A 26136-nucleotide genomic window follows, 5' to 3' on the forward strand; every position below is an offset into this window, starting at 1 on the left:
TGATTCACTACGAGAAGAGAGAACTGTAATCTCACACACACACACACACACACGCACCTGATCTCGCAGGTGTCTGATTCACTACGAGAAGAGAGAACTGTAATCTCACACACACACACGCACCTGATCTCGCAGGTGTCTGATTCACTACGAGAAGAGAGAACTGTAATCTCACACACACACACACGCACCTGATCTCGCAGGTGTCTGATTCACTACGAGAAGAGAGAACTGTAATCTCACACACACACACACGCACCTGATCTCGCAGGTGTCTGATTCACTACGAGAAGAGAGAACTGTAATCTCACACACACACACACGCACCTGATCTCGCAGGTGTCTGATTCACTACGAGAAGAGAGAACTGTAATCTCACACACACACACACGCACCTGATCTCGCAGGTGTCTGATTCACTACGAGAAGAGAGAACTGTAATCTCACACACACACACACACACACACACACACACACACACACACACACACACACGCACCTGATCTCGCAGGTGTCTGATTCACTACGAGAAGAGAGAACTGTAATCTCACACACACACACACACACACACACACACACACACACACACGCACCTGATCTCGCAGGTGTCTGATCCACTACGAGAGGAGAGAACTGTAATCTCACACACACACACACACGCACCTGATCTCGCAGGTGTCTGATCCACTACGAGAGGAGAGAACTGTAATCTCACACACACACACACACACACACACACACACACACACACACACACACACACACACACACACACACACACACACACACACACACACACACACACACCTGAACTCGCAGGTGTCTGATCCACTACGAGAGGAGAGAACTGTAATCTCACACACACACACACACACACACACACACACACACACACACACACACCTGATCTCGCAGGTGTCTGATCCACTACGAGAGGAGAGAACTGTAATCTCACACACACACACACTCACACACACACACACACACACACACACACACACACACACACACACCTGATCTCGCAGGTGTCTGATCCACTACGAGAGGAGAGAACTGTAATCTCACACACACACACACACACACACACACACACACACACACACACCTGATCTCGCAGGTGTCTGATCCACTACGAGAGGAGAGAACTGTAATCTCACACACACACACACACACCTGATCTCGCAGGTGTCTGATCCACTACGAGAGGAGAGAACTGTAATCTCACACACACACACACACACCTGAACTCGCAGGTGTCAGATCCACTACGAGAGGAGAGAACTGTAATCTCACACACACACACACACACCTGAACTCGCAGGTGTCAGATCCACTACGAGAGGAGAGAACTGTAATCTCACACACACACACACACACCTGATCTCGCAGGTGTCAGATCCACTACGAGAGGAGAGAACTGTAATCTCACACACACACACACACACACCTGAACTCGCAGGTGTCAGATCCACTACGAGAGGAGAGAACTGTCCGGCTTGCCTGAACTTTTTTCACTCCTCCCCTCACTGCAGCCGCCTAGTCTCGCCTTTATTTCAGGCGAGGCAAGGCGCATCTCAAACAAGCCTATGGTTAAGGCCATAGTCTGTGAATGTAAACAGCAGGGAAAGAAATCACACGTGTGTATTAGATTGTGTATTAAAGTGGCACCAGTGTAATACACAGTACCTACTGCTATATCTGCTGTTATTATGAATCAAACTACAAAAGATAAACAGAAAATCACTCACTGCTCTTGACTGAATAACTTTAGTAGCTTTAATAAGAATTCTTTCTTGAATGCTCTGGCGAGGAGATAAACATGGGTGGGGTCTGTGCTAATAGGGCGGAGTCTATCAACCGTCATGGGCGGGGCCTAAGCATTTGTGATTTCAATCTGCAAACAGCTTATTCTGAGACACTGCTTATGATTTATGGAGATTTAAAAAAAGGAGTGGGTGAATTTTTACCATTATTAGGGTGATAGTAGTGACTGTACACACACTGCCAACAGACTTGATCTATTTAGACCACAAAAAATACATGCAACATCTTTTTTTTTTAAAGAGCATTTTAATTGAGAAATTAAATCCTGTATCAAATCATGTAATTCCATAAGGCAATTTCTGAAAGCATGCATTTCTGTTAAGGAATTGTCATAGCCGTTGGCGATCTTTCTGCATAGGTTGGGGATCTTTCTGCTTGTCAGTAACTCTAACTGTACCTAATGTAGTGTATTTGTGATCAGTAAACATGCCGTGAATGTTCTGGTCCAGTGTTAGAGGGCAGTTCTCTGGAAGTGCAGCTTTTTGTCCAGTTCTCGCAGTTGTTCCATGAAGCCGGAGTTTGGGCAGATATTGCGGTGTTGTGCGACGGCTTTAATGGCTTCCACCAGCGTCATGTCCTCGTGGATCATCAGATACGCCAATACCAGCGACGATGAGCGACTTAGACCCATTGCGCAGTGCACAAGCACCTTACCTGGGGAGAAAAAACGATATAAATGTCTACAAACTACAATTTATGAATTTATCAAAAAATAAATTCATAGAAAAATATTTCCTTATCATATTTCACCCACAAATCAAAAGAAATATGAAAATTTTACTTATTTGTATCATTATATTTTATATAATATTTTGCATAAAGAAATTGACAAATTTGTCCCTCCCTCAAATTCTGAGTGCCATAATGCACAAAGGCCGTCACAATTTGGCCCTTGTCAAACTCGCTCAAATCCTTACGCTTGCCCATTTTTCCTGCTTCTAACACATCAACTCTGAGGACAAAATGTTCGCTTGCTGCCTAATATATCCCACCCACTAACAGGAGTCGTGATGAAGAGATCATCTGTGTTATTCACTTCACCTGTCATAATGTTATGCCTGATCGGGGTGTGATATAGATATATTACACACACACCATTGTGCATAATGAGAATTGCTCGATGGTTAAACTTACTTAGATTGCAAACAATCTTTATGGTCCTAAAAACTGATATAATTTTCTCTATGTCAAATATAATTTTATTTCACAGTAAATTCAGATTTTTTATTTTTTTTATGTTCATCATTGTTTACTCTCCTTACCTCCAGGGGTGCTCATGGCACTCTTGATAAATTTGGCAGCGGTGTAGAAGAAGGGGCTCAAGTCAAACGAGGGCATATCGAATGCCTCAACGCCACGATATGTGATTTTAGTGTCTCTGTAGTAACTGGCTCCTGTGTTAACGTTGAACTTCCCGTGAGCTGCGTTCAGCACGTATGTGATGTTCAGGGACTGTAGCATGTGTTTGTCCTTCGCTGCATACCTAAATGAGATTCAATCACAATGCATATACAGACAGAAACGTATAAAGGGTTAGTTCACCCAAAAATGAAATGTCTGTCATTAACTCCTCCCCCTAATGTTGTTCCACACCCATAAGACCTCCGTTCATCTTCACACACAGTTTAAGATATTTTATATTTAGTCCGAGAGCGTATGCAAGTGTATGCACACTATACTGTCCATGTCCAGAAAGGGAATAAAAACATCATCACAGTAGTCCATATGAGACATCAGTGGGTTAATTAGAGTCTCTTGAAGCATCCAAAATACATTTGGGTCCAAAAATAACAAAAACTACGACTTTATTCAGCATCGTCTTCTCTTCCGGGTTTGTTTTCAATCCTCAAACAAAGATTAAAACGGTTATGAATCAGCGTATTGATTCATGATTCAGATGGCCAATGTCACGTGATTTCAGCAGTTTGACACACGATCCCTTTCTGGACATGGACAGCACCATACACATACGAACATATGCATCTACACAACTTTAATTGCATATATTGCACATTTACAACGCAATCTACAATTACAATTTGCCTCAATCTGAAACAGCCCATCAACCAAGTTCCCACAAATATCAACTGATTGATTTTCTTACATGTCTCCGATGTATATTCCAGGCCTGACCTCGTCCAGATGGCTGCTGGCTCCAGGTTTGATCCACAGCAGTCTCTGGAGCTCAGAGGCCGGAGGCGTCTCATACCTGTCGTCGCGTGGCATATCGGCCCGCCGCTGTACACCTGTCCTGAGAAGCACAAACACCTGAACAGTTCTTGCTCTTTTCAGTCACACAAAAGGCAAAACAAACACCATAACAGTTGTCCATATGACTATCTTGAGGAACAGGTAAAATTATTGGCTGAAAACAATAGCATTTACAAGTGCCACTAGGCTCGCTGCGATGTTGCAGCTGTGTTTAGGTGAAACACTGGTATTTTTACAGTCTATGGTTACAGCACTTGGCACTGTCATTTAGCTTTTTATAGTAATAAAATAATTTAGTTCAGTTAGAGAACAGACACTACAATTAAAACCTAAACGTTTGAGCGCGAGCCGAACGGGAGTCGCAGCACAAACACAGCAGGAGTCAATTTTTATTTTTCACGAGAGCGAAGAGCTGCCAGACAAGATGATCGCGGAAGATTTGGTTTTCAAGCCAAATGTGACCGCGCCTATTTAAGTGAGTTTGTCATTGTATTGTTTTGTTGTGTTTTTCATTAAGAATAATAGGATAAAGAACCCACAATTCAAGCAACCCGCCCCGGAATTAACGCTAATTCTAAACCGAAAGTAAAATGGCGCTGGCCACACTGTCATTCATTCGTGGCCTCACAGTCAATCACGTTGCGTGTCCACAAAAGCATCTGCCAACTGCATAAATGCACTCGCGCGCTTTCAGCAAAGCAAAGCAAATGTTTTCAATGAATTCCTATGGACGTTAAGCTTTCATAGGATTTCATTGAAAACATTTGCTCTGCTCCATTATGAATGCCCGAGTGGCCGTGCGCATTTTACTTTCGGTTTAGAATTGACGTCGGTGATCCCGGTATTACCGATGTTGTCACACGATGATTAACCGCTGGGAAAATTTCCTCACCGTCACTGATCGCAACATGGTGAGTTTGAATATATGCAAGCACAAATTAAATTTTAATGACAAAATATATTTTTTGTTTTGACCTTTTCAGGGTTTGATGTCTCGAAACACCAGCTCAGACATTCTCCAAAACTCTTTATTTTATGTTCCATGGAAAAAAGGAAGCCACATAAACAATATGAAGGGACGTTTTTTTATTGTTATTTGGATAATTCCTTTAAATTGAAAGATTGAATAATGTTATAATTTGAATAAAACATCGTTTCACCACTGTATGAAGGGAAATTCAACTTTAGAGACAGTGGGGTGTACAGCTGGGGATAAAACTGCTAGTTTCCAGGTCTGTATGGTATGTAAGACCATCATTTGGCAATACTTTAGTATGGGGAACACATATTTACTATTAACTATGACTTTTGCATAAACTCCTAATTACCGCTTATTATTATTTAATAAGGTAGTCGTTAAGTTTAGGTATTGGGTAGAGTATGGTCATGCATTGATATGTGCTTTATAAGTACTAATAAACAGCCAATATCCTAGTAATATGCATGCAAATAACCAAAAATGAAAAGTGAGAAGTGAACCCAAAAATAGTATTACCCAATATTTTTAACTACATTGTTTGTGCAAAACTTTCCACTAAGTATTAGCAATGAGTTCTGTGATGTTTTATGGTATTGTTGGTTGGTTGACTCACCTTCAAAATAAATAAAAGAAAGTGTAAAAAAAATCTGTAACACTTTACAATAAGTTCCATTTTTTTAACATTAACAATGAACAATCCCATAGCATTTTTTAATCTTAGTTAAGTTTTACGAATACATTATTAAAATCAAAAGTTGTATCTGTTATCATGAGTTCATGCACTATGAACTAAAATTAACATGATGTTAGTTTATGTTATACATTAACTAACGTTAACTAATGAGACCTTATTGTTAAGTGTTACCAAATGTTCAAATCAAGATACTTTTACTTAAAAAAAAAAAAAACTGACATAAGATATAAAGTCTTGATTTCTGTGGGTAAAAATCTAAATGAAGTGACTTTAAAACTAAAACAAAGATCTGCCAGTGGGATCAGAAAAATAACACTCGTTTTCACTTTGAATTAAGTTTATTTTTCTGACCCCACTGGCAGATATTATTTTCTTGTTTAAACGTGAGCATTTAATAGCGTATCTCATTTTAATTTAAGGATGTTTAGATATTTGAACTAGAAAACAGGTTTTATTTTCAGTGAAAAGATGACTAACTATCTTTTGACCATCCTGTTCATATTCTTGTCATTGTGAATTAGTCAAGTTATAATTAATAAAGTTAATTAAGTGCCATTATAAGCATCAATTAAGCATACTCGTGCTTATACAACAGCTTTAAACATCGCATACTAAATATTTATCCATATACGTCATTATAACCAATGCATATGTTCCACTAGCAGTATGAAGTTAATGCATCTATTTGAATGAATCTAAAACACATTTTCAAGGACAAACAGACTCACATTGTGTTGAGGAACCGCTCATCAGCGTGTATGAATGCATGCGTATGTGTGTATGACGTGTTGTTCAAGCTGATGACTCTATCTATTTATATATAATGTTATTGAGGCTGCTGTAAACACTCTTTCTTCATTCTCCTGATCTAGAAGCAGCAGGGAGCGGATGAAACCATATAAGATCATCTGATAACCTCTGTAATATCACACTGATATTATATCGAATACAGACAGAGGGACGATTTCTGCTTATTTTCACACGCTGCGGTCGCCTGTGTCCGAGTAACAGCGTCTTAAATTAGACAACCTCATTCCCACAGCGGCGAGTTAAAAATACATCCGCTCTCTGTGCTCGTCATCTAGACTAGAGTATCAAAGTCAACACAAGTGAGTGCATCTGCTTTGCTGCACAGCTGCTTTTTATTTGTTTCATTCAAAAATGCATATATTCATAGAATAAAACTTTACAGAACTACAGGAATAAAATGTACAGTGAATTATCAAGTGTTCTGAAAGTCAACATGGATTTATTTACTTTAAATCATTTTTCTGGTTTTATTGTGAACAATAATGTGTGCATGTTATTTTAACATTTGCAACATATAATTTAATGTACAATGCACACTATCATTGAAAAGATTGAGGTTGTGATGTTTTTATGCGGCAATTATGCAATCGATTGATCGAAAGTGACATTAAAAACATTTATAATGTTACAAAAGGTTCTTTTAAACATTCAATTCAGCAAAGATACTCAAAAAATCATGACAGTTTCCAAAAATATTAAGCAGCACAACTGTTCTCAACACTGATAATAATCCTAACTGTGTGTTGATCATCAGATCCTCATCTGAGAATGATTAGTGAAGGGTCATGTGACTCTGAAGACTGGAGTAATGATGATAAATTCAGCTTTGATCACAGGAATAAATTACACTTTACGATATATTCACACAGAGAACAGTTGGGGAGCAGAAAAGACTTCTCAGAAAACTTTAAAACATCTTTAAAAACCCAATCCCCAGTTTTGAGCTGTAGTGAATGTCACATTTGTGTGATTCTGTAGTGTTTTGGTCCTGTTGTGTGTGATGGTCCGGAGTCCACCGTACATGGAGGTAGTGAGTGTGTATTTATTAAACAGCCCTTTAAATGAATTCTGTCATATGCATGTTTAAGCTTTTCACTATATATATATATACTATATTTAAATATTGGGACGCCCCTTCAAATCACTGAGTTCAGGTGTTCGATCACTTCATGGCCACAGGTGTATAAATCAAGCGCATGCAGACGCTTCTACACACAAATCACCCTGTAGCCCAAGACTGGTTTCCCACTGAAGCTAAGCAGGGCTGAGCCTGGTCAGTACCTGGATGGGAGATCAACTAGGAAAACCAGGCTTCTGCTGGTAGAGGTGTTAGTGAGGCCAGCAGGGGGCGCTCACCCTGTGGTCTGTGTGGGTCCTAATGCCCCAGTATAGTGATGGGGACACTATACTGACAAAGAGCACCGTCTCGGATGAGACGTTAAACCGAGGTCCTGACTCTCTGTGGTCGTTAAAAATCCCAGGATGTCCTTCGATAAAGAGTAGGGGTGTAACCCCAGCATCCTGACCAAATTTGCCCGCTGGCTGCTGTCCATCATCGCCTCCTAATAATCCCCATATCCTGATTGGCTTCATCACTCGGCCTCCTCTCCACCAATCAGCTGGTGTGTGGTGAGCGTTCTGGCGCAATATGGCTGCCGTCGCATCCAGGTGGTGCTGCACATTGGTGGTGGTTGAGGAGTTTCCCCCTTCTATGTAAAGCGCTTTGAGTGCCTAGAAAAGCGCTATATAAATGTAACAAATTCTCTCAGGAGCTCAGTGAACTCAAGTTGGTACAATGGTACAGTGATAGGTTGCCACTTGTGCAATAATTCCATTCCTGACATTTCCTCACTACTAAATATTCTGTGGCCTTCAGATGAGCTCAAGAACAGCGTAGAGAGCTTCATGGAATGGGTTTCCATGGCCGAGCAGCTCATCCAAGCCTTACATCACCAAGAGCAATGCAAAGCGTGGGATGCAGTGGAGTAAAGCAGCCGCCACTGGACTCTAGAGCAGTGAGACGTGTTCTCTGAGTGACCAATCACGCTTCAGTCTGACAATGCCATGGAGGCGTCTGGGTTTGCCGGTTGCCGGGAGAACGGGACTTGCCTGACTGCATTTTGTCGAGTGTAAAGTTTGGTGAAGGGGGGATTATAGTGTGGGGTTGTTTTTCAGGGATTAGGCTTGGCCCCTTAGTTCCAGTGAAAGGAAATCTTAATGCTTCAGCATACCAAGACATTTTGGACAATTTCATGCTCCCATCTTTGTGGGAACAGTTTGGGGACGGCCCCTTCCTGTCCCAACATGACTGCGCTCCAGTGCACAAAGCGTCGGTCCATAACGACATGGATGAGGAGTTTGGTGTGGAGGAACTTGACTGGCCTGCACAGAGTCCTGAGCTCAACCCGATAGAACAGCTTTGGGATGAATTAGAGCGGAGACTGAGAGCCAGGCCTTCTCGTCCAACATCAGTGCCTGACCTCACAAATGAGCTTCTAGAAGAATGGGCAAAAATCCCCATAAACACACTCCTAAACCTTGAGGAAAGCCTTCCCAGAAGAGCTGGAGCTGTTAGAGAGGGTGGGCCGACTCCATATTAAACCCTATGGATTAACAATGGGATGGCATTAAAGTTCATGTGCATGTAAAGGCAGGCGTCCCAAAACTTTTGGCAATATAGTGTATTTATATATATATATTAAATAGATTCTCCAGAAAAAAACTTTTTTTTGTTGTAGTGCTGCATTATGTAGTTTCACCCACAGTCAAATCTCACTGGTTCAAATTCCAGCTCCTCATTACTGTGATAGCATTTGTGTTTTCTTGTTCAGTGCAGCCAGACAAATCACCTTTGGCCTGTTAGGATGTTGTTATGATCGTTCATCATTATTTCCATCGTGTGATCAGTCCTGTAGTTGTTTGTTCACAGAAGGACACACTTTCTGTGCTTCCTCTTCCTCTGTAGGTCCAGATCCAGTAGCAGAGCCAGGAAGTTCCTGTTGGGATAGATGGCTCGTTTCTGGACGATGCGCCGTATGGCCGTGTGCAGAGGCATGTCATGATAGAGCATCAGGTACGCCAGCACTAGCGACGAGGAACGGCTCATTCCCATGATGCAGTGCACCAGAACTTTTCCTATAAAAAAAAGATCAGATTTGGTTACATACAGACGCTATGATTTTAATAGAAGACATGACAGCAGCCTGTGCCTTGCTGGTAAAAATAACACCCATAATTCATTGCGATGATTCATTTGACAGTCTCTTGAGCTTACTGGTATTAATAAAGCTTGTCTTTATAGCCACGGCTGAGGAGACGCACCTCGAGAGTCCATCGCCACGACCTTCAGTCAGGTAAAACCTTTGAGATGTTGAGATTTATGTTTTTTCAAGGAAGTCTCTTTTGCTCACCAAGGCTGTATTTATTTAATCAAATATACAGTAACATCTGTAATATTGTGAAATATTATTACAAATTTAAATAGCTGTTTTCTATGTGAATATATGGTAAAGTGTAATTTATTCCTGTGATCAAAGCTGAATTTATCATCATTACTCCAGTCTTCAGTGTCACATGATCCTTCACTAATCATTCTCATACATTTATAATAATATTCTTTATTGTTTGAAATAGATTATTTTGTAGTATCTATCACGTTTGATCAATTTAATGCATCCTTGCTGAATAAAAGTATTAATATCTTTTTGAATTTTGAATGTATGTGCACATTTAACGGAGAACTGTCATTTTTATATTTTTACTTGGAAACAAGACAAAACTACTAGAAAAAGGTTTTTTTAAAGCATTTTTTTTTTGCAACATTACAGTTTTATCACATTGAACTTGAACTTAATGTGTGTCGTATCAGAATTTGTTGACCTTAAAGTGGAGGCTGACGATTATTTCCATTAATCCCAATGCCGGCGCTGATTTTTTTATTAAAAAACAAAACAAAAACTTTATTTGTTATTGTAGCAGAATTTAGCAGGATTGTAGACATGCATCAGCTACATAAGCAGATGAAATGCCTAAACTGCTATTTGACTATTGGTTATTACGTATAACCTTCTTGACGTCACCCGAAAACAAAAGTCATCATTTATATAACATAATAACATGCACTGATTAATCACACGCAGTACGTCCAGGTATGGAATTCCAAAGCTGACATAATAAATCAATAAATTAAATCAATAAATATACATAGAAATGTAAAAAAAAAAGAAAAGAGTATTTATACTTTTGTTTCCTAATTTATTTATAGTTGTATTATAATTTGTTGTAGAAATCCACCCCGGACATTGGTTTACGGCCATAAAGAGTATGTATGGTCACCCAATATACATACATTTAGGGTGATATTAAAAATTATTTCAACGGTGATATAATTTTGGCTATATATGGAGGACCAAATTACTCAAAATGAAATAATTCAATAAATAATGAATTCAATAAAACAACAATTAAATGTACCAGTTTATTCTGAAATAATTAAATTATTAATTAAATTATTAATGTATTAATTTAATAATTAATTTAATTAAATATTAAATAATTAATTTAATTAAATATTAAATAATTAATTAAATAAATAAATGTATCTATTTGTTTTGTAAAATCACATGAAATTGTTTAATATATTTCACAATTACCTCTTCCACACACACTATGTTTAAAAATCTATTTTTTCATTATTTAATGTGCTTTTTCAAAAAGACGTTTTTCATAATATATGCTGCATTCATGAATGATGCCTATTTGACGAATCATGCATTTCCAAAGCACCATTTTCCCAAAGATTTTTTTCATAATAATAGAGGACATTTCACAAATGCCAATCAACAGGCAGTGGGCGGAGCATGGCGCTGATTGGTTAGAAGTTGAAGAGACAGATATGACAGATCATCTGTGTGACGACATCACAGAACACCAAGGGTGCTTCTCATTTCTTATTTGTGACTGAAAATATATTTTGACTATTTTAAAACTATGAGAACTGTGCCTGTGTTTAAGGCAGTGCGTTTTTATCTTGATCAATCCCTACCGCCATATTAATTTCCAATCAATTCCCCTATTTCCCCTTGCTACTTGCCAGACCTGCCCGACCTAAAAAAATTCTGGCCGGGACTAAGTTCGGCTGGCATCCAGGCTATGCCAGACCCAGACAGAAAAAAGTCCAATCAGCGCCAAGCTCCGCCCACTGCCTGTTGATTGGCATTTGTGAAATGTCCTCTATTATTATGAAAAAAAAAATCTTTGGGAAAATGGTGCTTTGGAAATGCATGATTCGTCAAATAGGCATCATTCGTAAATGCAGCATATATTATGAAAAACGTCTTTTTGAAAAAGCACATTAAATAATTAAAAAATAGATTTTTAAACATAGCAATGGTGTGTGTGGAAGAGATAATTTTGAAATATATTAAACAATTTCATGTAATTTTACAAAATAAATAGATACATTTATTTATTTAATTAATTATTTAATATTTAATTAAATTAATTATTTAATTATTAAATTAATAAATACATGATTTAATTATTTATTTATTTATTTCAGAATAAACAGGTACATTTAATTGTTGTTTCATTGAATTCATTATTTTTTTAATTATTTAATTTTGAGTAATTTGGTCCTCCATTGCCCATCTCTAAATCATTCATTACCTGTGTGAAAATAAATAAAGTGTAAATAAATAAATGTAAAAATAAATAAATGTGGAAATAAATAAATGTGAAAATAAATGTATAAAGAAATAAAAGTGAAAATAAATAAATGTATAAATAAATAAATCAATTTGAAAATAATAAATGTAACAATAAATAAAAGTGGAAATAAATAAATGTGAAATAATAAATGTAAAAATAAATAAGAGTGGAAAAAATGAATGTAGAAATAAATAAATGTGAAAATAATAAATGTATAAATAAATAAAAGTGGAAATAAATAAATGTAGAAATAAATAAATGTGAAAATATTAAAAGTGGAAATAAATAAATGTGGAAATAATAAATGTAAAAATAAATAAAAACGGAAATAAATAAATGTGAAAATAATAAATGTAAAAATAAATAAAAACGGAAATAAATAAATGTGAAAATAAATAAATGTATAAATAAATAAATCAATTTGAAAATAATAAATGTAACAATAAATAAAAGTGGAAATAAATAAATGTGAAATAATAAATGTAAAAATAAATAAGAGTGGAAAAAATGAATGTAGAAATAAATAAATGTGAAAATAATAAATGTATAAATAAATAAAAGTGGAAATAAATAAATGTGAAAATACTAAAAGTGGAAATAAATAAATGTGGAAATAATAAATGTAAAAATAAATAAAAACGGAAATAAATAAATGTGAAAATAATAAATGTAAAAATAAATAAAAACGGAAATAAATAAATGTGAAAATAATAAATGTAAAAATAAATAAAAACGGAAATAAATAAATGTAGAAATAAATAAATGTAAATATAAATAAAAGTGGAAATAAATAAATGTGGAAATAATAAATGTAAAAATAAATAAAAACGGAAATAAATAAATGTATAAATAAATGAAAGTGGAAATAAATTAATGTAGAAATAAATAAATGTGAAAATAATACATTTAAAAATAAATTAAAGTGGAAATAAATAAATGTGGAAATAATAAATGTAAAAACAAATAAAAACGGAAATAAATAAATGTGAAAATAATAAATGTAAAAATAAATAAAAGTGGAAATAAATAAATGTGGAAATAATAAATGTATAAATAAATAAAAGTGGAAATAAATTAATGTAGAAATAAATAAATGTGAAAATATTAAAAGTGGAAATAAATTAATGTAGAAATAAATAAATGTGAAAATAATAAATGTAAAAATAAATAAATGTGGAAATAATAAATGTAAAAATAAATAAAAACGGAAATAAATAAATGTAAAAATAAATAAATGTAAAAATAAATAAAAACGGAAATAAATAAATGTGAAAATAATAAATGTAAAAATAATTAAAAGTGGAAATAAATAAATGTGGAAATAATAAATGTATAAATAAATAAAAGTGGAAATAAATAAATGTAGAAATAAATAAATGTGAAAATAATAAATGTAAAAATAAATAAATGTGGAAATAAATAAATGTAAAAATAAGTACAAGTATAAATAAATAAATAAATGTAGAAATAAATAAATGTGAAAATAATAAATGTGGAAATAAATAAATGTGGAAATAATAAATGTATAAATAAATAAAAGTGGAAATAAATAAATGTGAAAAAAATAAATGTAAAATAAATGTGAAAAAATATATTTATACATAAAGAAGGACATTATAGTATAAATACTAAAACAATATATATAAATTGTGTATTTATTTATGTATTTATTTATTTATTTATTTATTGTTGTCATGATGTCAGCGTTGTGTTTCTACAGTTATTATGTTTGATGTTGATTAAACTCACTCGTGCCGCAGCTGTCCTTACCGTCAGGAGTGTTGAGAGCCTTGTGAATGAAATCTGCGGCCGGTTTGAAGTAAACATCCAGATCAAAGTGTGTGGAGTCGTCCGCAGGGATCCCGCAGTAAACGAAACTAGAGCCGTAGTAGTGTTGGTCCCCGATGCTTCCTCTCTTGGAGTGAGCGGCGTTCAGAATATGAGTGATGCCGAGGTTCTGCAGGGCGCTCCGGTTCTGAGCTATTCCTCTGACGGGACAAATCATACTTCATCAGAACCCACACGCTCACATAATCAAAATTCACCTGTATTTTCTTTAAAGACACTTTTCACCATACACTCAATTAGCCATGGACACATTTAAAGGGTTAGTTCACCCAAAGGGCACACTTTACTATCCACGTCCAGAAAGGGAATAAAAACATCATCACAGTAGTCCATATGAGACATCAGTGGGTTAATTAGAGTCTCTTGAAGCATCCAAAATACATTTGGGTCCAAAAATAACAAAAACTACGACTTTATTCAGCATCGTCTTCTCTTCCGGGTATGTGTTCAATCCTCAAATAAAGATTCAAACGGTTATGAATCAGAATATTGATTCATTATTCGGATCACGTGTCAAACTGCTGAAATCACGAGACATTGGCCATGCGAATCATGAATCAATATACAATATACATACATGCAAATATTTCTTACAAGAATGAGTGTGTATGTATATATACATAATAATTTCAGTGTATAATAATTGTATAATATATATATACACATATTATTAACACAAACTTTTATTTTGGATACGATTAATTGATTTGACAGCACACACACATATATATATATATATATAAATTTATTATAATTTAAATTTATTATAATTTAAATTTATTAATTTATAATTACTTTTTAAGTAATTTAAATAAATTTTTAGGCACTTTAAATTACATAATTTAAACCATTTTAAATAAATGAAAACTTTAAGGCACTTATTGTTTTTCACAGTACAAAAAAAAACTTTACAGTAAAAGTACATGTTTTATATATTGCTAGTCTAATTGAATTAGGGCTGTTAACGACAGACATCACCTTTGTCCACTACTGTATAAATCTGTAGCTGGTTGTCAGATTTAAAGCAGTATTAATATGATTTCTCCAGAGGTGTCGAAACGCTTGTACTCACACATTCCCGATGAACAGGTTTGGCCAGACCTCATCGATTTGATGCAAGTTTAACTTACACGAGTCCAAAACTTTCTCCAGGTCCTTGACTGACAGATACTCTTTCCTGCTATATTTACGGGCCATCACTGCTTTCCTGAATTACCCGCCAAATAGACGAAGAGTGTGTGTTTATAATGATCCGGCGCTCCTGACGCGAGGCTCTCCGACTGATCCGCCACAACAGCTGTTACCCTATTTAGTGCTTTAGTGTGCAGATAGTCTTACTCACTGAGACATAATGTACACACACACATGTACACACACTCCACTAATTGACTAACAGGCAAACCTGATTATCTGACGCGTATACCTTTTCTGTTATGATTTCGTTCAGGGTTTACCACATTGGTCAAGCTCCAAAAATAACTGTAAAGTTTCTATAATTGAAGTCATTGTCCACTGATCTTTTTCACATTTGCATTCAGATTAAAAAACTGGTGCATTGAAAATCATACAAGATCTTTTTGGTGATGAACAGACACTATAAACTGATGTTATATGCAAATGAGCAGTGAAGATTTGCAGAAATGTGTGTAAATTCTCCTGTTGTTTCCCACAGATAAAATGCCAGCACACGGGTTTGGAAAGACATGACGGTGAGTAAATGATGACAGAAAATTTATTGAGTTAGGGTTAGGGTTAAGGTTCTGCTATTCTGATCTTCTGAAGGTTTTGGTTAATGCCAGTTTAAAAAAAACTGAATAAAAAAATAAAAAAATACACCAAAAAAACACCTCAAAGTATAAAACTAAACTCAAAAATAATAATTATTAATTAAATCATTAATTAAATCAATTAAATAATTTAAAATGAGTTTTTAAATAGAAAAACTTTTAGGCACTTTAAATTAAATAAATGTTTAATATTTTTAATGAGAAATTTTTTAGGAACTTTTTTCTCTTTAATTTATAAGCACACAAAAACATTTCACAGTAAAAGTACTTGTATTTTAAAATGACTTTTTAAAATAAAAAAACTTTTAGGCACTTTAAATTAAATTAATCAAATAATTTTTAAATAAAATAAAAACTTTTAGGCACTAAGTTTATTAAATAATTTAAAAGGACTTTTTTAATAAATAAAAAACTTTCAGGCTTTTTTTTAGAAAACTTGCATTGTTTTTCTCAGTAAATTATAATTACAAAAAAAAAACATTTTACTAAACAATTGAATCTCTAAATTCATAGTAAATTCTATAGTAATTCATTACATTTTCTTTCAAGGGAAAAAGTACAATTTACTTGTTTTTTTCTTTTGCAAGTTTTTACACAGATATTTATGTACATTTCAAATATGGAATTAAGTAAGATCTACTTAACTAAGTTAAGTTAAAGTAACAAGGAAAGTATGTTGAGTAATTTCTACTTAGTTGAAGTTTACTGTGCAATTCTCCGTTTCAAGTACATTTTACTCAAACAATATAACACTGAATCAAGCCATCCTTAAACATCTAAGTATATAATTTAGTAGATATTGTGTTAAATATATACAACATAATGTACACTCTAAAAAATTCTGAGTAAAAAAACAACCCAATGTTGGGTCAAATATGGAACTAACCCAGAAGTTGGGTTGTTTTAAACCAGTGATTGGGTTATCTTAAAGGGGCGGTGAAAGGCCGTTTCATGCATACTGAGCTTTTTCCACTGTTAAAGACTTGGATTCCCATCCTAAACATAGACAAAGTTTCAAAAACTAATGTTGGACGTTTGATGGAGTATTTCTGTGTCAAAAATACTCCTTCCGGTTTCTCACAAGTTTCAGAGTTTTTTTCGAGTATGGGTCGGCTTGACGTTAATAGAGCGGAAGGTCCTTGTATGGGCCGTACGGCTCTTCTCCCGGAAGGGTGCGCGCGCGTGACTAGAGCAAGAGAGAGGAAATGCACGCCCATAAACACTCTCAGCTGCAGATCCAGTCGTCCGTGAACACTTCTGTCGGTTATAGTCCGCGCCGCGCTCCACTTTATTCCTATCGGTGACATTAAGCGACTTCAACGCTTCAGCACAGCATTCTGGGAAGGCAGCGCTGCATTTGATTTGAACGCAGAAATGACGGGAAGCTTCACAACATCGCTTCAGTCGCATCGCAAAGTGGATTTCCACACTCCAAGAAGTGAGTTTTTGACGGAGCGGTCCCAGCGATAAAGGTTCGGTCCTGCTTTGGAAGCAGCCGGTGAGTTAAACTGCTTCAAATGTCTGTGCTGTCGGCTATCGTCGCGTGAGTAAACATCAGTAAACGACACGATCGCGTGCTTCGTCATTCAAATCCGCTAATGGACTTCATTGCTGGTCTCTGTATAACGTTACAGTAGTCTGACGTGCAAACCTTAGCAGTAGCAAGCAAAACGGTTTTAGTCGCATACAATAGTCCATAAACCGAATCATGTCCTCATAAACTGAGAGTAAACACACACAAATGTTGACAGGCCACTAAATACAGTCCATACCACAGAGACGGAAGGATGCAAGGATGCAATACTACTCTATAGGTACTCAAGATTGACATGAGATTGACTGAAACTGAGTGTTTCACCCCCCCTTTAAGCAAATATTTAACCCAACCGCAGGATTAAAACAACCCAATTGCTGGGATAGTCTATATTTGACCCAACATTGGGTTAAAACAACCCAGCATTTTTTTAGAGTGTAAATAATGTGGTGCACCTGAACACAGACACATCAATACATGGTACACAATTGCGGGAACATTCATCGGATCATTTGTGTGAATGTTTGAGTAGAAAATAACCTCCAGATGTCACAAAACAGCAGGTTACTAACCTTACAACAAAAGCAATGATAGACCAGTGGAAATACAGATGGAAAACTGTGGAAAAAAGCAACCGTATTAATTTATCCTGCCTCAGTCCATGATGGGAACACCAGTATCAGAAAGTTGAGCAGGTTTTACTTAATTTTATAATGTTGGTGTTTACACATTAATTTCTACAAGCTTAAATTGAGTACTACACTCTAAAAAATTCTGAGTAAAAAACAACCCAATGTTGGGTCATATATGGACTAGCCCAGCAGTTGGGTTGTTTTAACCCAGCGATTGGGTTGTCTTATGGGTCGGCTTGACGTTAATAGAGCGGAAGGTCCTTGTATGGGCCGTACGGGCTCTTCTCCCGGTAGGGTGCGCGCGCGTGACTAGAGCGAGAGAGGAAATGCACGCCCATAAACACTCGCTCAGGTGCACATCCAGTCGTCCGTGAACACTTATGATGCGCGCCGCGCTCCACTTTATTCCTATGGGTGACGTCGAGCGACTTCAACGACTTCAGCGACTCCGCACAGCATTCTGGGAAGGCAGCGCTGCATTTGAACCGATTTGAACGCAGAAATGACGGGAAGCTTCACAGCATCGCTTCAGTCGCGTCTCAAAGTGGATCTCCACCGTTCACTGCTGTCAGGACTTCACCAAATCATACCAAAGAAGTGTGTTTTTGACGGAGCGGTCCCAGCGATAAAGGTTCGGTCCTGCTTTGGAAGCAGCCGGTGAGTAAAACCGCTTCAAATGTCTGTGCTGTCGGCCATCGTCGCGTGAGTAAACATCAGTAAACGACACGATCGCGTGCTTCGTCATTCAAATGCGCTAACGGACTCCATTGCTGTTCTCTGTATAACGTTACACTAGTCTGACGTGCAAAACCGTTTTGCTTGCTACTGCTAAGGTTTAGTCGCATACAATAGTCCATAAACCGAATCATGTCCTCATAAACTGCTTGTAAAGACACACAAATGTTGACAGGCCACTAAATACAGTCCATACCACAGAGACGGACGTCCTGCTGCTGCTGCTTCTCCTGTTGAGTTTATTTCAGCCTCCGAATGATTCTGGATCATTATCTGTATTAGCTGAGCTCGATAGCCATGAGTTTCTCCACGCTTGAGGACGTCACCGCTCATCATTCTTTAGCTCCGCCCACTCGATACGCCTCCAGGCGCTCGTTTTTTTCCGGAAAGACTCAGTACAGCCCATATTTCTTTTATAAATATAATAAAACTAAAGACTTTTCGGAGATATGAAGGATGCAATACTACTATATAGGTACTCAAGATTGACATGAGATTGACTGAAACTGAGTTTTTCACCCCCCCTTTAAGCAAATATTTAACCCAACCGCAGAATTAAAACAACTCAATTTCAAGCATTTTTTTGATTGTAGTAAATAAATTCTTGCTTTGACTTATTCCGGTTATATGAGTTTTTTCTGCAGTATTTCCTAAACCACAGAATCATTTGATAATTCCTCACATGCATTTAGAGACGGAGGATGTTGCAATGTTGTGCTCATCCAGACCGGCGTAGAGTCACATCAAGGGCCCGCAGCTGTTTGAGAAAGCCTCGGTTTGGGAAGATCCAGCGCTGCTTTTTGACTGTTTTAATAGCGTCCAGTAGAGAAAGCTTCTGGTGAATCATGAGATAAGCCAAAACCAGAGAGGCGGAGCGACTCACGCCCACCGCACAGTGAACCAGCACACGCTCTGCAGAAAAGACCAGCAGAAACTACTGACTAAACTCTCTTTATCTACAGCTTATAGTCAAGGCAAGTTTATTTAAAAAGCACATTTCATACACAATGGCAATTCAAAGTGCTTTACTTAAAGGGTAAGTTCACCCAAAAATGAGAATGTTATGTTTATTTGCTTACCCTCAGTGCATTTAACATGTAGGTGTGTTTGTTTCTTCAGTAGAACACAAATGAAGATTTTTAACTTCAACCGTTGCCGTATAATGATTGTCATTGGGTGCGTTTACATGCTCGTTCTTAAGCCGATTATGCCTAATAAACCAACAATGATCATGGTCATGTAACCGCTGTAACCCGTTTTCTTTTATCGGAGTAAGGTCATAAACAGCGTAAGCATAAACCGGTCGGGACAGGTCGTTTTTTTGATTTCGTGCTGCATGTAAACGCATTAACCTGCTTTCTGTCGGCTTATTAAAGTGTGCGTGTGATAGGTGACAAAAACACAAACTTAGAGATTAGTGTTCATCTTGAAATATACTTTAAGCAAAATATATAATTACATTAATTTAGAGGCCTTCACTATAAATTTTTTTTATTGCTTTAACTTAAAAAGTAAGTAAGTAACCTGGCTGCCTTAACATTTTGAGTTCATTTAAATTAAAAAATTTGAGCTGATACAATGAAGGAAATTTGTTCAGTAAATAGAAACTCCATATATTATTGTATCTGAACCACATATATTTTTGATAAATCATGAAAATAGCACAATTTGGCATGTTTTACACCGTCATCGCAAATAAAACACATTTATCCAATATGCTTACAAAATCTTTTCATAATATTTGAATAAAGGTTATCGATTCTCAAAAATGTTCATTGTATTAACTCAAATTTTAAAATTTCAATGAACTCAAAATTTTAAGGTAACCAGGTAACTTATTTTTTAAATAATTTTTTACAGTGTTGGCATATTGTGCATCAAATATGACAGTATCTTTAGGGTAACACAGGAGTTTTCAAACTTTATGATGCCAAGGACCCCCAAATATGACGAACATTTATGAGGGACCCCCTTCCTAAAATCCTTCTATTTTTATCTAAGAAAAAACATTTGAACTGTTAGATAAATAGTAAGTGTGACATTTATAAATACAACATATTGTTTCCCAACTTAAATTGGCTATACTTAATATTGGATGTATAAACCTGAAGAACATTTTCAATTAAAAATTATTTGTATAAGCAAATTTCACAATAAATGTATGTAAGCAGTTTACGCTCGTACAACCGCAGTGAGCAAGATATAGGGGCTACACTCTAAAAGAATCTGGGTAAAAAACAACCCTATGTTGTGTCAAATATGGACTAACTCAGCGATTGGGTTGTCTTAAGCAAATATTAAACCCAACCACAGGGTTAAAACAACCCAATCGCTGGGTTAAATCAACCCAATCGCTGGGTTATTCCATATTTGACCCAACATTGGGTTTAAACAACCCAGCATTTTTTAGAGTGTATAGTGAGAAAAACTCACTAGAACGATGCAAAGCAAACGTCTTCAGTTCTGGAAAGTACAGTATTGTTCAAAATAATAGCAGTACAATGTGACTAACCAGAATAATCAAGGTTTTTAGTATATTTTTTATTGCTACGTGGCAAACAAGTTACCAGTAGGTTCAGTAGATTCTCAGAAAACAAACAAGACCCAGCATTCATGATATGCACGCTCTTAAGGCTGTGCAATTGGGCAATTAGTTGAAAGGGGTTCAAAAAAATAGCAGTGTGGCATTCAATCACTGAGGTCATCAATTTTGTGAAGAAACAGGTGTGAATCAGGTGGCCCCTATTTAAGGATGAAGCCAACACTTGTTGAACATGCATTTGAAAGCTGAGGAAAATGGGTCGTTCAAGACATTGTTCAGAAGAACTGCGTACTTTGATTAAAAAGTTGATTAGAGAGGGGAAAACCTATAAAGAGGTGCAAAAAATGATAGGCTGTTCAGCTAAAATGATCTCCAATGCCTTAAAATGGAGAGCAAAACCAGAGAGACGTGGAAGAAAACGGAAGACAACCATCAAAATGGATAGAAGAATAACCAGAATGGCAAAGGCTCAGCCAATGATCACCTCCAGGATGATCAAAGACAGTCTGGAGTTACCTGTAAGTACTGTGACAGTTAGAAGACGTCTGTGTGAAGCTAATCTATTTTCAAGAATCCCCCGCAAAGTCCCTCTGTTAAAAAAAAGGCATGTGCAGACGAGGTTACAATTTGCCAAAGAACACATCAACTGGCCTAAAGAGAAATGGAGGAACATTTTGTGGACTGATGAGAGTAAAATTGTCCTTTTTGGGTCCAAGGGCCACAGGCAGTTTGTGAGACGACCCCCAAACTCTGAATTCAAGCCACAGTACACAGTGAAGACAGTGAAGCATGGAGGTGCAAGCATCATGATATGGGCATGTTTCTCCTACTATGGTGTTGGGCCTATTTATCGCATACCAGGGATCATGGATCAGTTTGCATATGTTAAAATACTTGAAGAGGTCATGTTGCCCTATGCTGAAGAGGACATGCCCTTGAAATGGTTGTTTCAACAAGTTAAAGGCCCAAAACACACTAGTAAACGGGCAAAGTCTTGGTTCCAAACCAACAAAATTAATGTTATGGAGTGGCCAGCCCAATCTCCAGACCTTAATCCAATTGAGAACTTGTGGGGTGATATCAAAAATGCTGTTTCTGAAGCAAAACCAAGAAATGTGAATGAATTGTGGAATGTTGTTAAAGAATCATGGAGTGGAATAACAGCTGAGAGGCGCCACAAGTTGGTTGACTCCATGCCACACAGATGTCAAGCAGTTTTAAAAAACTGTGGTCATACAACTAAATATTAGTTTAGTGATTCACAGGATTGCTAAATCCCAGAAAATTTTTTTTTTGTACAAAATAGTTTTGAGTTTGTACAGTCAAAGGTAGACACTGCTATTTTTTTGAACACACCCCTTTCAACTAATTGCCCAATTGCACAGCCTTAAGAGCGTGCATATCATGAATGCTGGGTCTTGTTTGTTTTCTGAGAATCTACTGAACCTACTGGTAACTTGTTTGCCACGTAGCAATAAAAAATATACTAAAAACCTTGATTATTCTGGTTAGTCACATTGTACTGCTATTATTTTGAACAATACTGTATGTATACAACAGGAAAGGAGAGAAACATTTAGAAATGAAACAGTTAGAGTAGACTTTATCCATTATTGCTCTGTCTTTTTATTCTCTGAAATTTTCTGCCGATCTCTCAGAAGCATCTGGAGGACCCCTGGGGGACCCCGGAGCCCAGTTTGAAAACCCCTGGGGTAACACATAAGACTGTATCATCTTAGTTTGGTCACCCACTCAACTCTCCAGTGTGTTTATATGGCTCAAGAAAACCCAATCTGAGGCTTTACCTCCTGAACTGAGCACCTCCTTGATATGATCGGCGCAGGGCTGAAAATAAACCGACAGGTTGAACGATGGCGAATCATCCGCCGGGACGCCGTAATACCGAACCGTTGACCCGTAGAACTTGTGGCTGCCCTGGCAGTGCATCTTTCCGTGCGCGGCATTCAGGACGTGAGTGATGCCCAGCTTCCACAGACTGAAGCGATCATTGGCCACAGACCTGAGATCATAAACATAAAGCTGTTAAAATGTCAGACGGGCCCTGAGAGAGCGCAGAACTCACAGAAATGTATGATGCCCATAAAATCTAACTCAAATAAGTAGTTGACCTGACTTGGAGAGGTTCATTTGGTGTATGATTGCGAAAAAGGATAAATTATTGTGGGACATCCACCTTCTACATTTTATGGCATTACTAGGCCCTTTTGGGACACTGTGGATTCAAATGTGCAAAACTTGTCTATAATGGCAAAAATGTCAGCACTTTTATGTAAATTGTAAGGTAATTCATACGTAATACTTAAGTCTCCTTTTCTTATTATGCACTGGTAAAAAAAGTTGCACTAACACACATCACATTCAACCTACCGGGAAGTTAACTCAACTAATTCATCCCAATTGAAGTCAACTTAACATCTAAAAGTTGCTCACAAACCTCGACACAACACACATCTCAAACATAGTGATGATCAACAAATCTTAATTCAGTTAAAATATGAACTCTGAACCACATGACCGCTAAAGAATAGCGACGACAATAGTTGCTGCATAAATTTAGCCAGTAAATTCAAAGCAATGCTTATTTTTAAAGGGGGGGTGAAACACTCAGTTTCAGTCAATCTCATGTCAGTCTTGAGTACCTATAGAGTAGTATTGCATCCTTCATATCTCTGAAAAGTCTTTAGTTTTATTATATTTATAAAAGAAATATGGGCTGTACCGAGTCTTTCCGGAAAAAACCGAGCGGCTGGAGGCGTATCGAGTAGGCGGAGCTAAAGAATGACGATCGTGAACAAAGCGGTGACGTCCTCAAGCGTGGAGAACCCATCGCTATCTCAGCTAATACAGATAATGATCCAGAATCATTCAGAGGCTGAAATAAACTGAACAGGAGAAGCAGCAGCAGCAGGACGTCCGTCTCTGTGGTATGTACTGTATTTAGTGGCCTGTCAACATTTCTGTGTCTTTACTCGCAGTTTATGAGGACATGATTCGGTTTATGGACTATTGTACACGCGACGGTAGCCGACAGCACAGACATTTGAAGCAGTTTTACTCACCGGCTGCTTCCAAAGCAGGACCGAACCTTTATCGCTGGGACCGCTCCGTCAAAAACACACTTCTTTGGTATGATTTGGTGAAGTCCTGACAGCAGTGACCGTGGAGATCCACTTTGCGATGCGACTGAAGCGATGTTGTGAAGCTTCCCGTCATTTCTGCGTTCAAATCGGGTCAAATGCAGCGCTGCCTTCCCAGAATGCTGTGCTGAAGCGTTGAAGTCGCTCGACGTCACCCATAGGAATAAAGTGGAGCGCGGCGCGTCAGAAGTGTTCACGGACGACTGGATCTGCAGCTGAGCGAGTGTTTATGGGCGTGCATTTCCTCTCTCGCTCTAGTCACGCACGCGCGCGCGCACCCTACCGGGAGAAGAGCCGTACGGCCCATACAAGGACCTTCCGCTCTATTAACGTCAAGCCGAGCCATACTCGAAAAAAACTCTCCGAAACTTGTGAGAAACCGGAAGGAGTATTTTTGACACAGAAATACTCCATCAAACATCCAACATTAGTTTTTGAAACTTTGTCTATGTTTAGGATGGGAATCCAAGTCTTTAACAGTGTAAAAAGCTCAGTATGCATCAAACAGCATTTCACCGCCCCTTTAATAATAGTGGTTATATATTTTTTAAGCTGCAATGCATGCTGGGAACTGGCATGGTATTGTTCAAAAAAGTTTAGCTTTTGTTTTTTTGTTATTTTATGTGCATTTTTGTGTTATAATCGATCAATGTTGATGTATTAGAAGCAGGAAAAATGGGCAAGTGTAAGGATTTGAGCGAGTTTGAGAAGGGCCAAATTGTAACGGCTAGACGACTGGATCAGAGCATGCTGAAAGAGCCCAGGGAATACCGTTTCCATGAAAGGCTGAACATGGTCTCAGCAATGCTTAGGTAGGTGAAGCGTGTCAAAGTAACATCCACATGGATGGAGGACCCAAGGTTTCCCAGCAGAACATTGCCCAAAGCATCACACTGCCTCCGCCGGCTCGCCTTCTTCCCATAGTGCATCCTGGGGCCATGTGTTCCCCAGGTAAGCCACACACACACACACCCGGCCATCCAGGTGATGTAAAAGAAAACGTGATTCCTCAGACCAGGCCACCTTCTTCCATCTGTGTTCCAGTTCTGATGCTCACGTGCCACTGTTGGTGCTTTCGGTGGGGTCAGGGGTCAGCATGGGCACCCTGACTGGTCAGCGGTTATGCCGCCCCATACACAACAAACTGAGCTTCTCTTTGTATTCTGACACCTTTCTATCAGAACCAGCATTAACTTGAGACAAATCAAAAGCACTGACATCATTTAAGATACTCTTTCTCTTTCATTTAAAACAGCTCAAGCATGCATTTACATCTTTAGCCTCGTCTGTAAAACTGGGGGTAAGTTAGACAAAATGAGAGTGATGTTGGTTTGGCTTGGTTTATTTTATTTCAAATAACTATTTAGTTGTAGTTTCAGTTATCTATAAAAACCCAGCGACTCACATATCACCCAGGAAAAGGTTGGGCCAGACTTCATCCGCATGATTTCCACTCCTCTTCCCTCCGAACAGGATTTTCTCCAGTTCCCTAATGGAGGGCGTTTCACAGACTTCATCCATTAGACCGACTCATGGTGGATCTCTCACAACTACACCTTCTGTGTCTTTCTGGTAAGATGTGCATGTCCAATATGAACTGATTTAATGTGTAGTGACAGGAGCAGGTGCAGATCAAATCTAAAATTAAACCAGGGTCCTCCCAGAACCCCCGA

At 37.4% G+C, this 26136-nt stretch overlaps 2 protein-coding genes across 3 annotated transcripts in view; one reads left to right on the forward strand and one right to left on the reverse strand.

The window, feature by feature from the left end:
- Positions 1-2057: 2057 nt before the first annotated feature.
- Positions 2058-26002, reverse strand: LOC137056421 (dual specificity protein phosphatase 13B-like). 2 transcript variants are annotated; one of them, XM_067430512.1, is made up of 5 exons: positions 25869-26002; positions 23111-23325; positions 3929-4070; positions 3087-3307; positions 2058-2478 (listed from the first exon to the last, which is right to left on the reverse strand). In XM_067430512.1, the coding sequence occupies exons 1-5, from the start codon at positions 25982-25984 to the stop codon at positions 2276-2278; spliced, it is 897 nt and encodes a 298-aa protein (XP_067286613.1). In that variant the 5' UTR covers positions 25985-26002; the 3' UTR covers positions 2058-2275. The 2 variants fall into 2 exon arrangements, with proteins under 2 accessions (XP_067286613.1, XP_067286614.1); XM_067430513.1 differs by lacking the exons at positions 23111-23325; positions 25869-26002 and adding an exon at positions 15148-15308 and having other exon boundaries at positions 3929-4075.
- LOC137056418 (sphingomyelin synthase-related protein 1-like) overlaps positions 15748-26136 on the forward strand; it is a 32255-nt gene continuing 21866 nt past the window's right edge. Inside the window, exons 1-2 of the mRNA XM_067430506.1 lie at positions 15748-15784; positions 25937-26035. Of these exons, the coding sequence (XP_067286607.1) occupies positions 25956-26035 (80 nt within the window). The 5' untranslated portion in view covers positions 15748-15784; positions 25937-25955. The remainder of the gene's footprint in view (positions 15785-25936; positions 26036-26136) is intronic.

Source organism: Pseudorasbora parva, chromosome 21, assembly GCF_024679245.1.
Source record: "Pseudorasbora parva isolate DD20220531a chromosome 21, ASM2467924v1, whole genome shotgun sequence".
Taxonomy (NCBI): domain Eukaryota; kingdom Metazoa; phylum Chordata; class Actinopteri; order Cypriniformes; family Gobionidae; genus Pseudorasbora; species Pseudorasbora parva.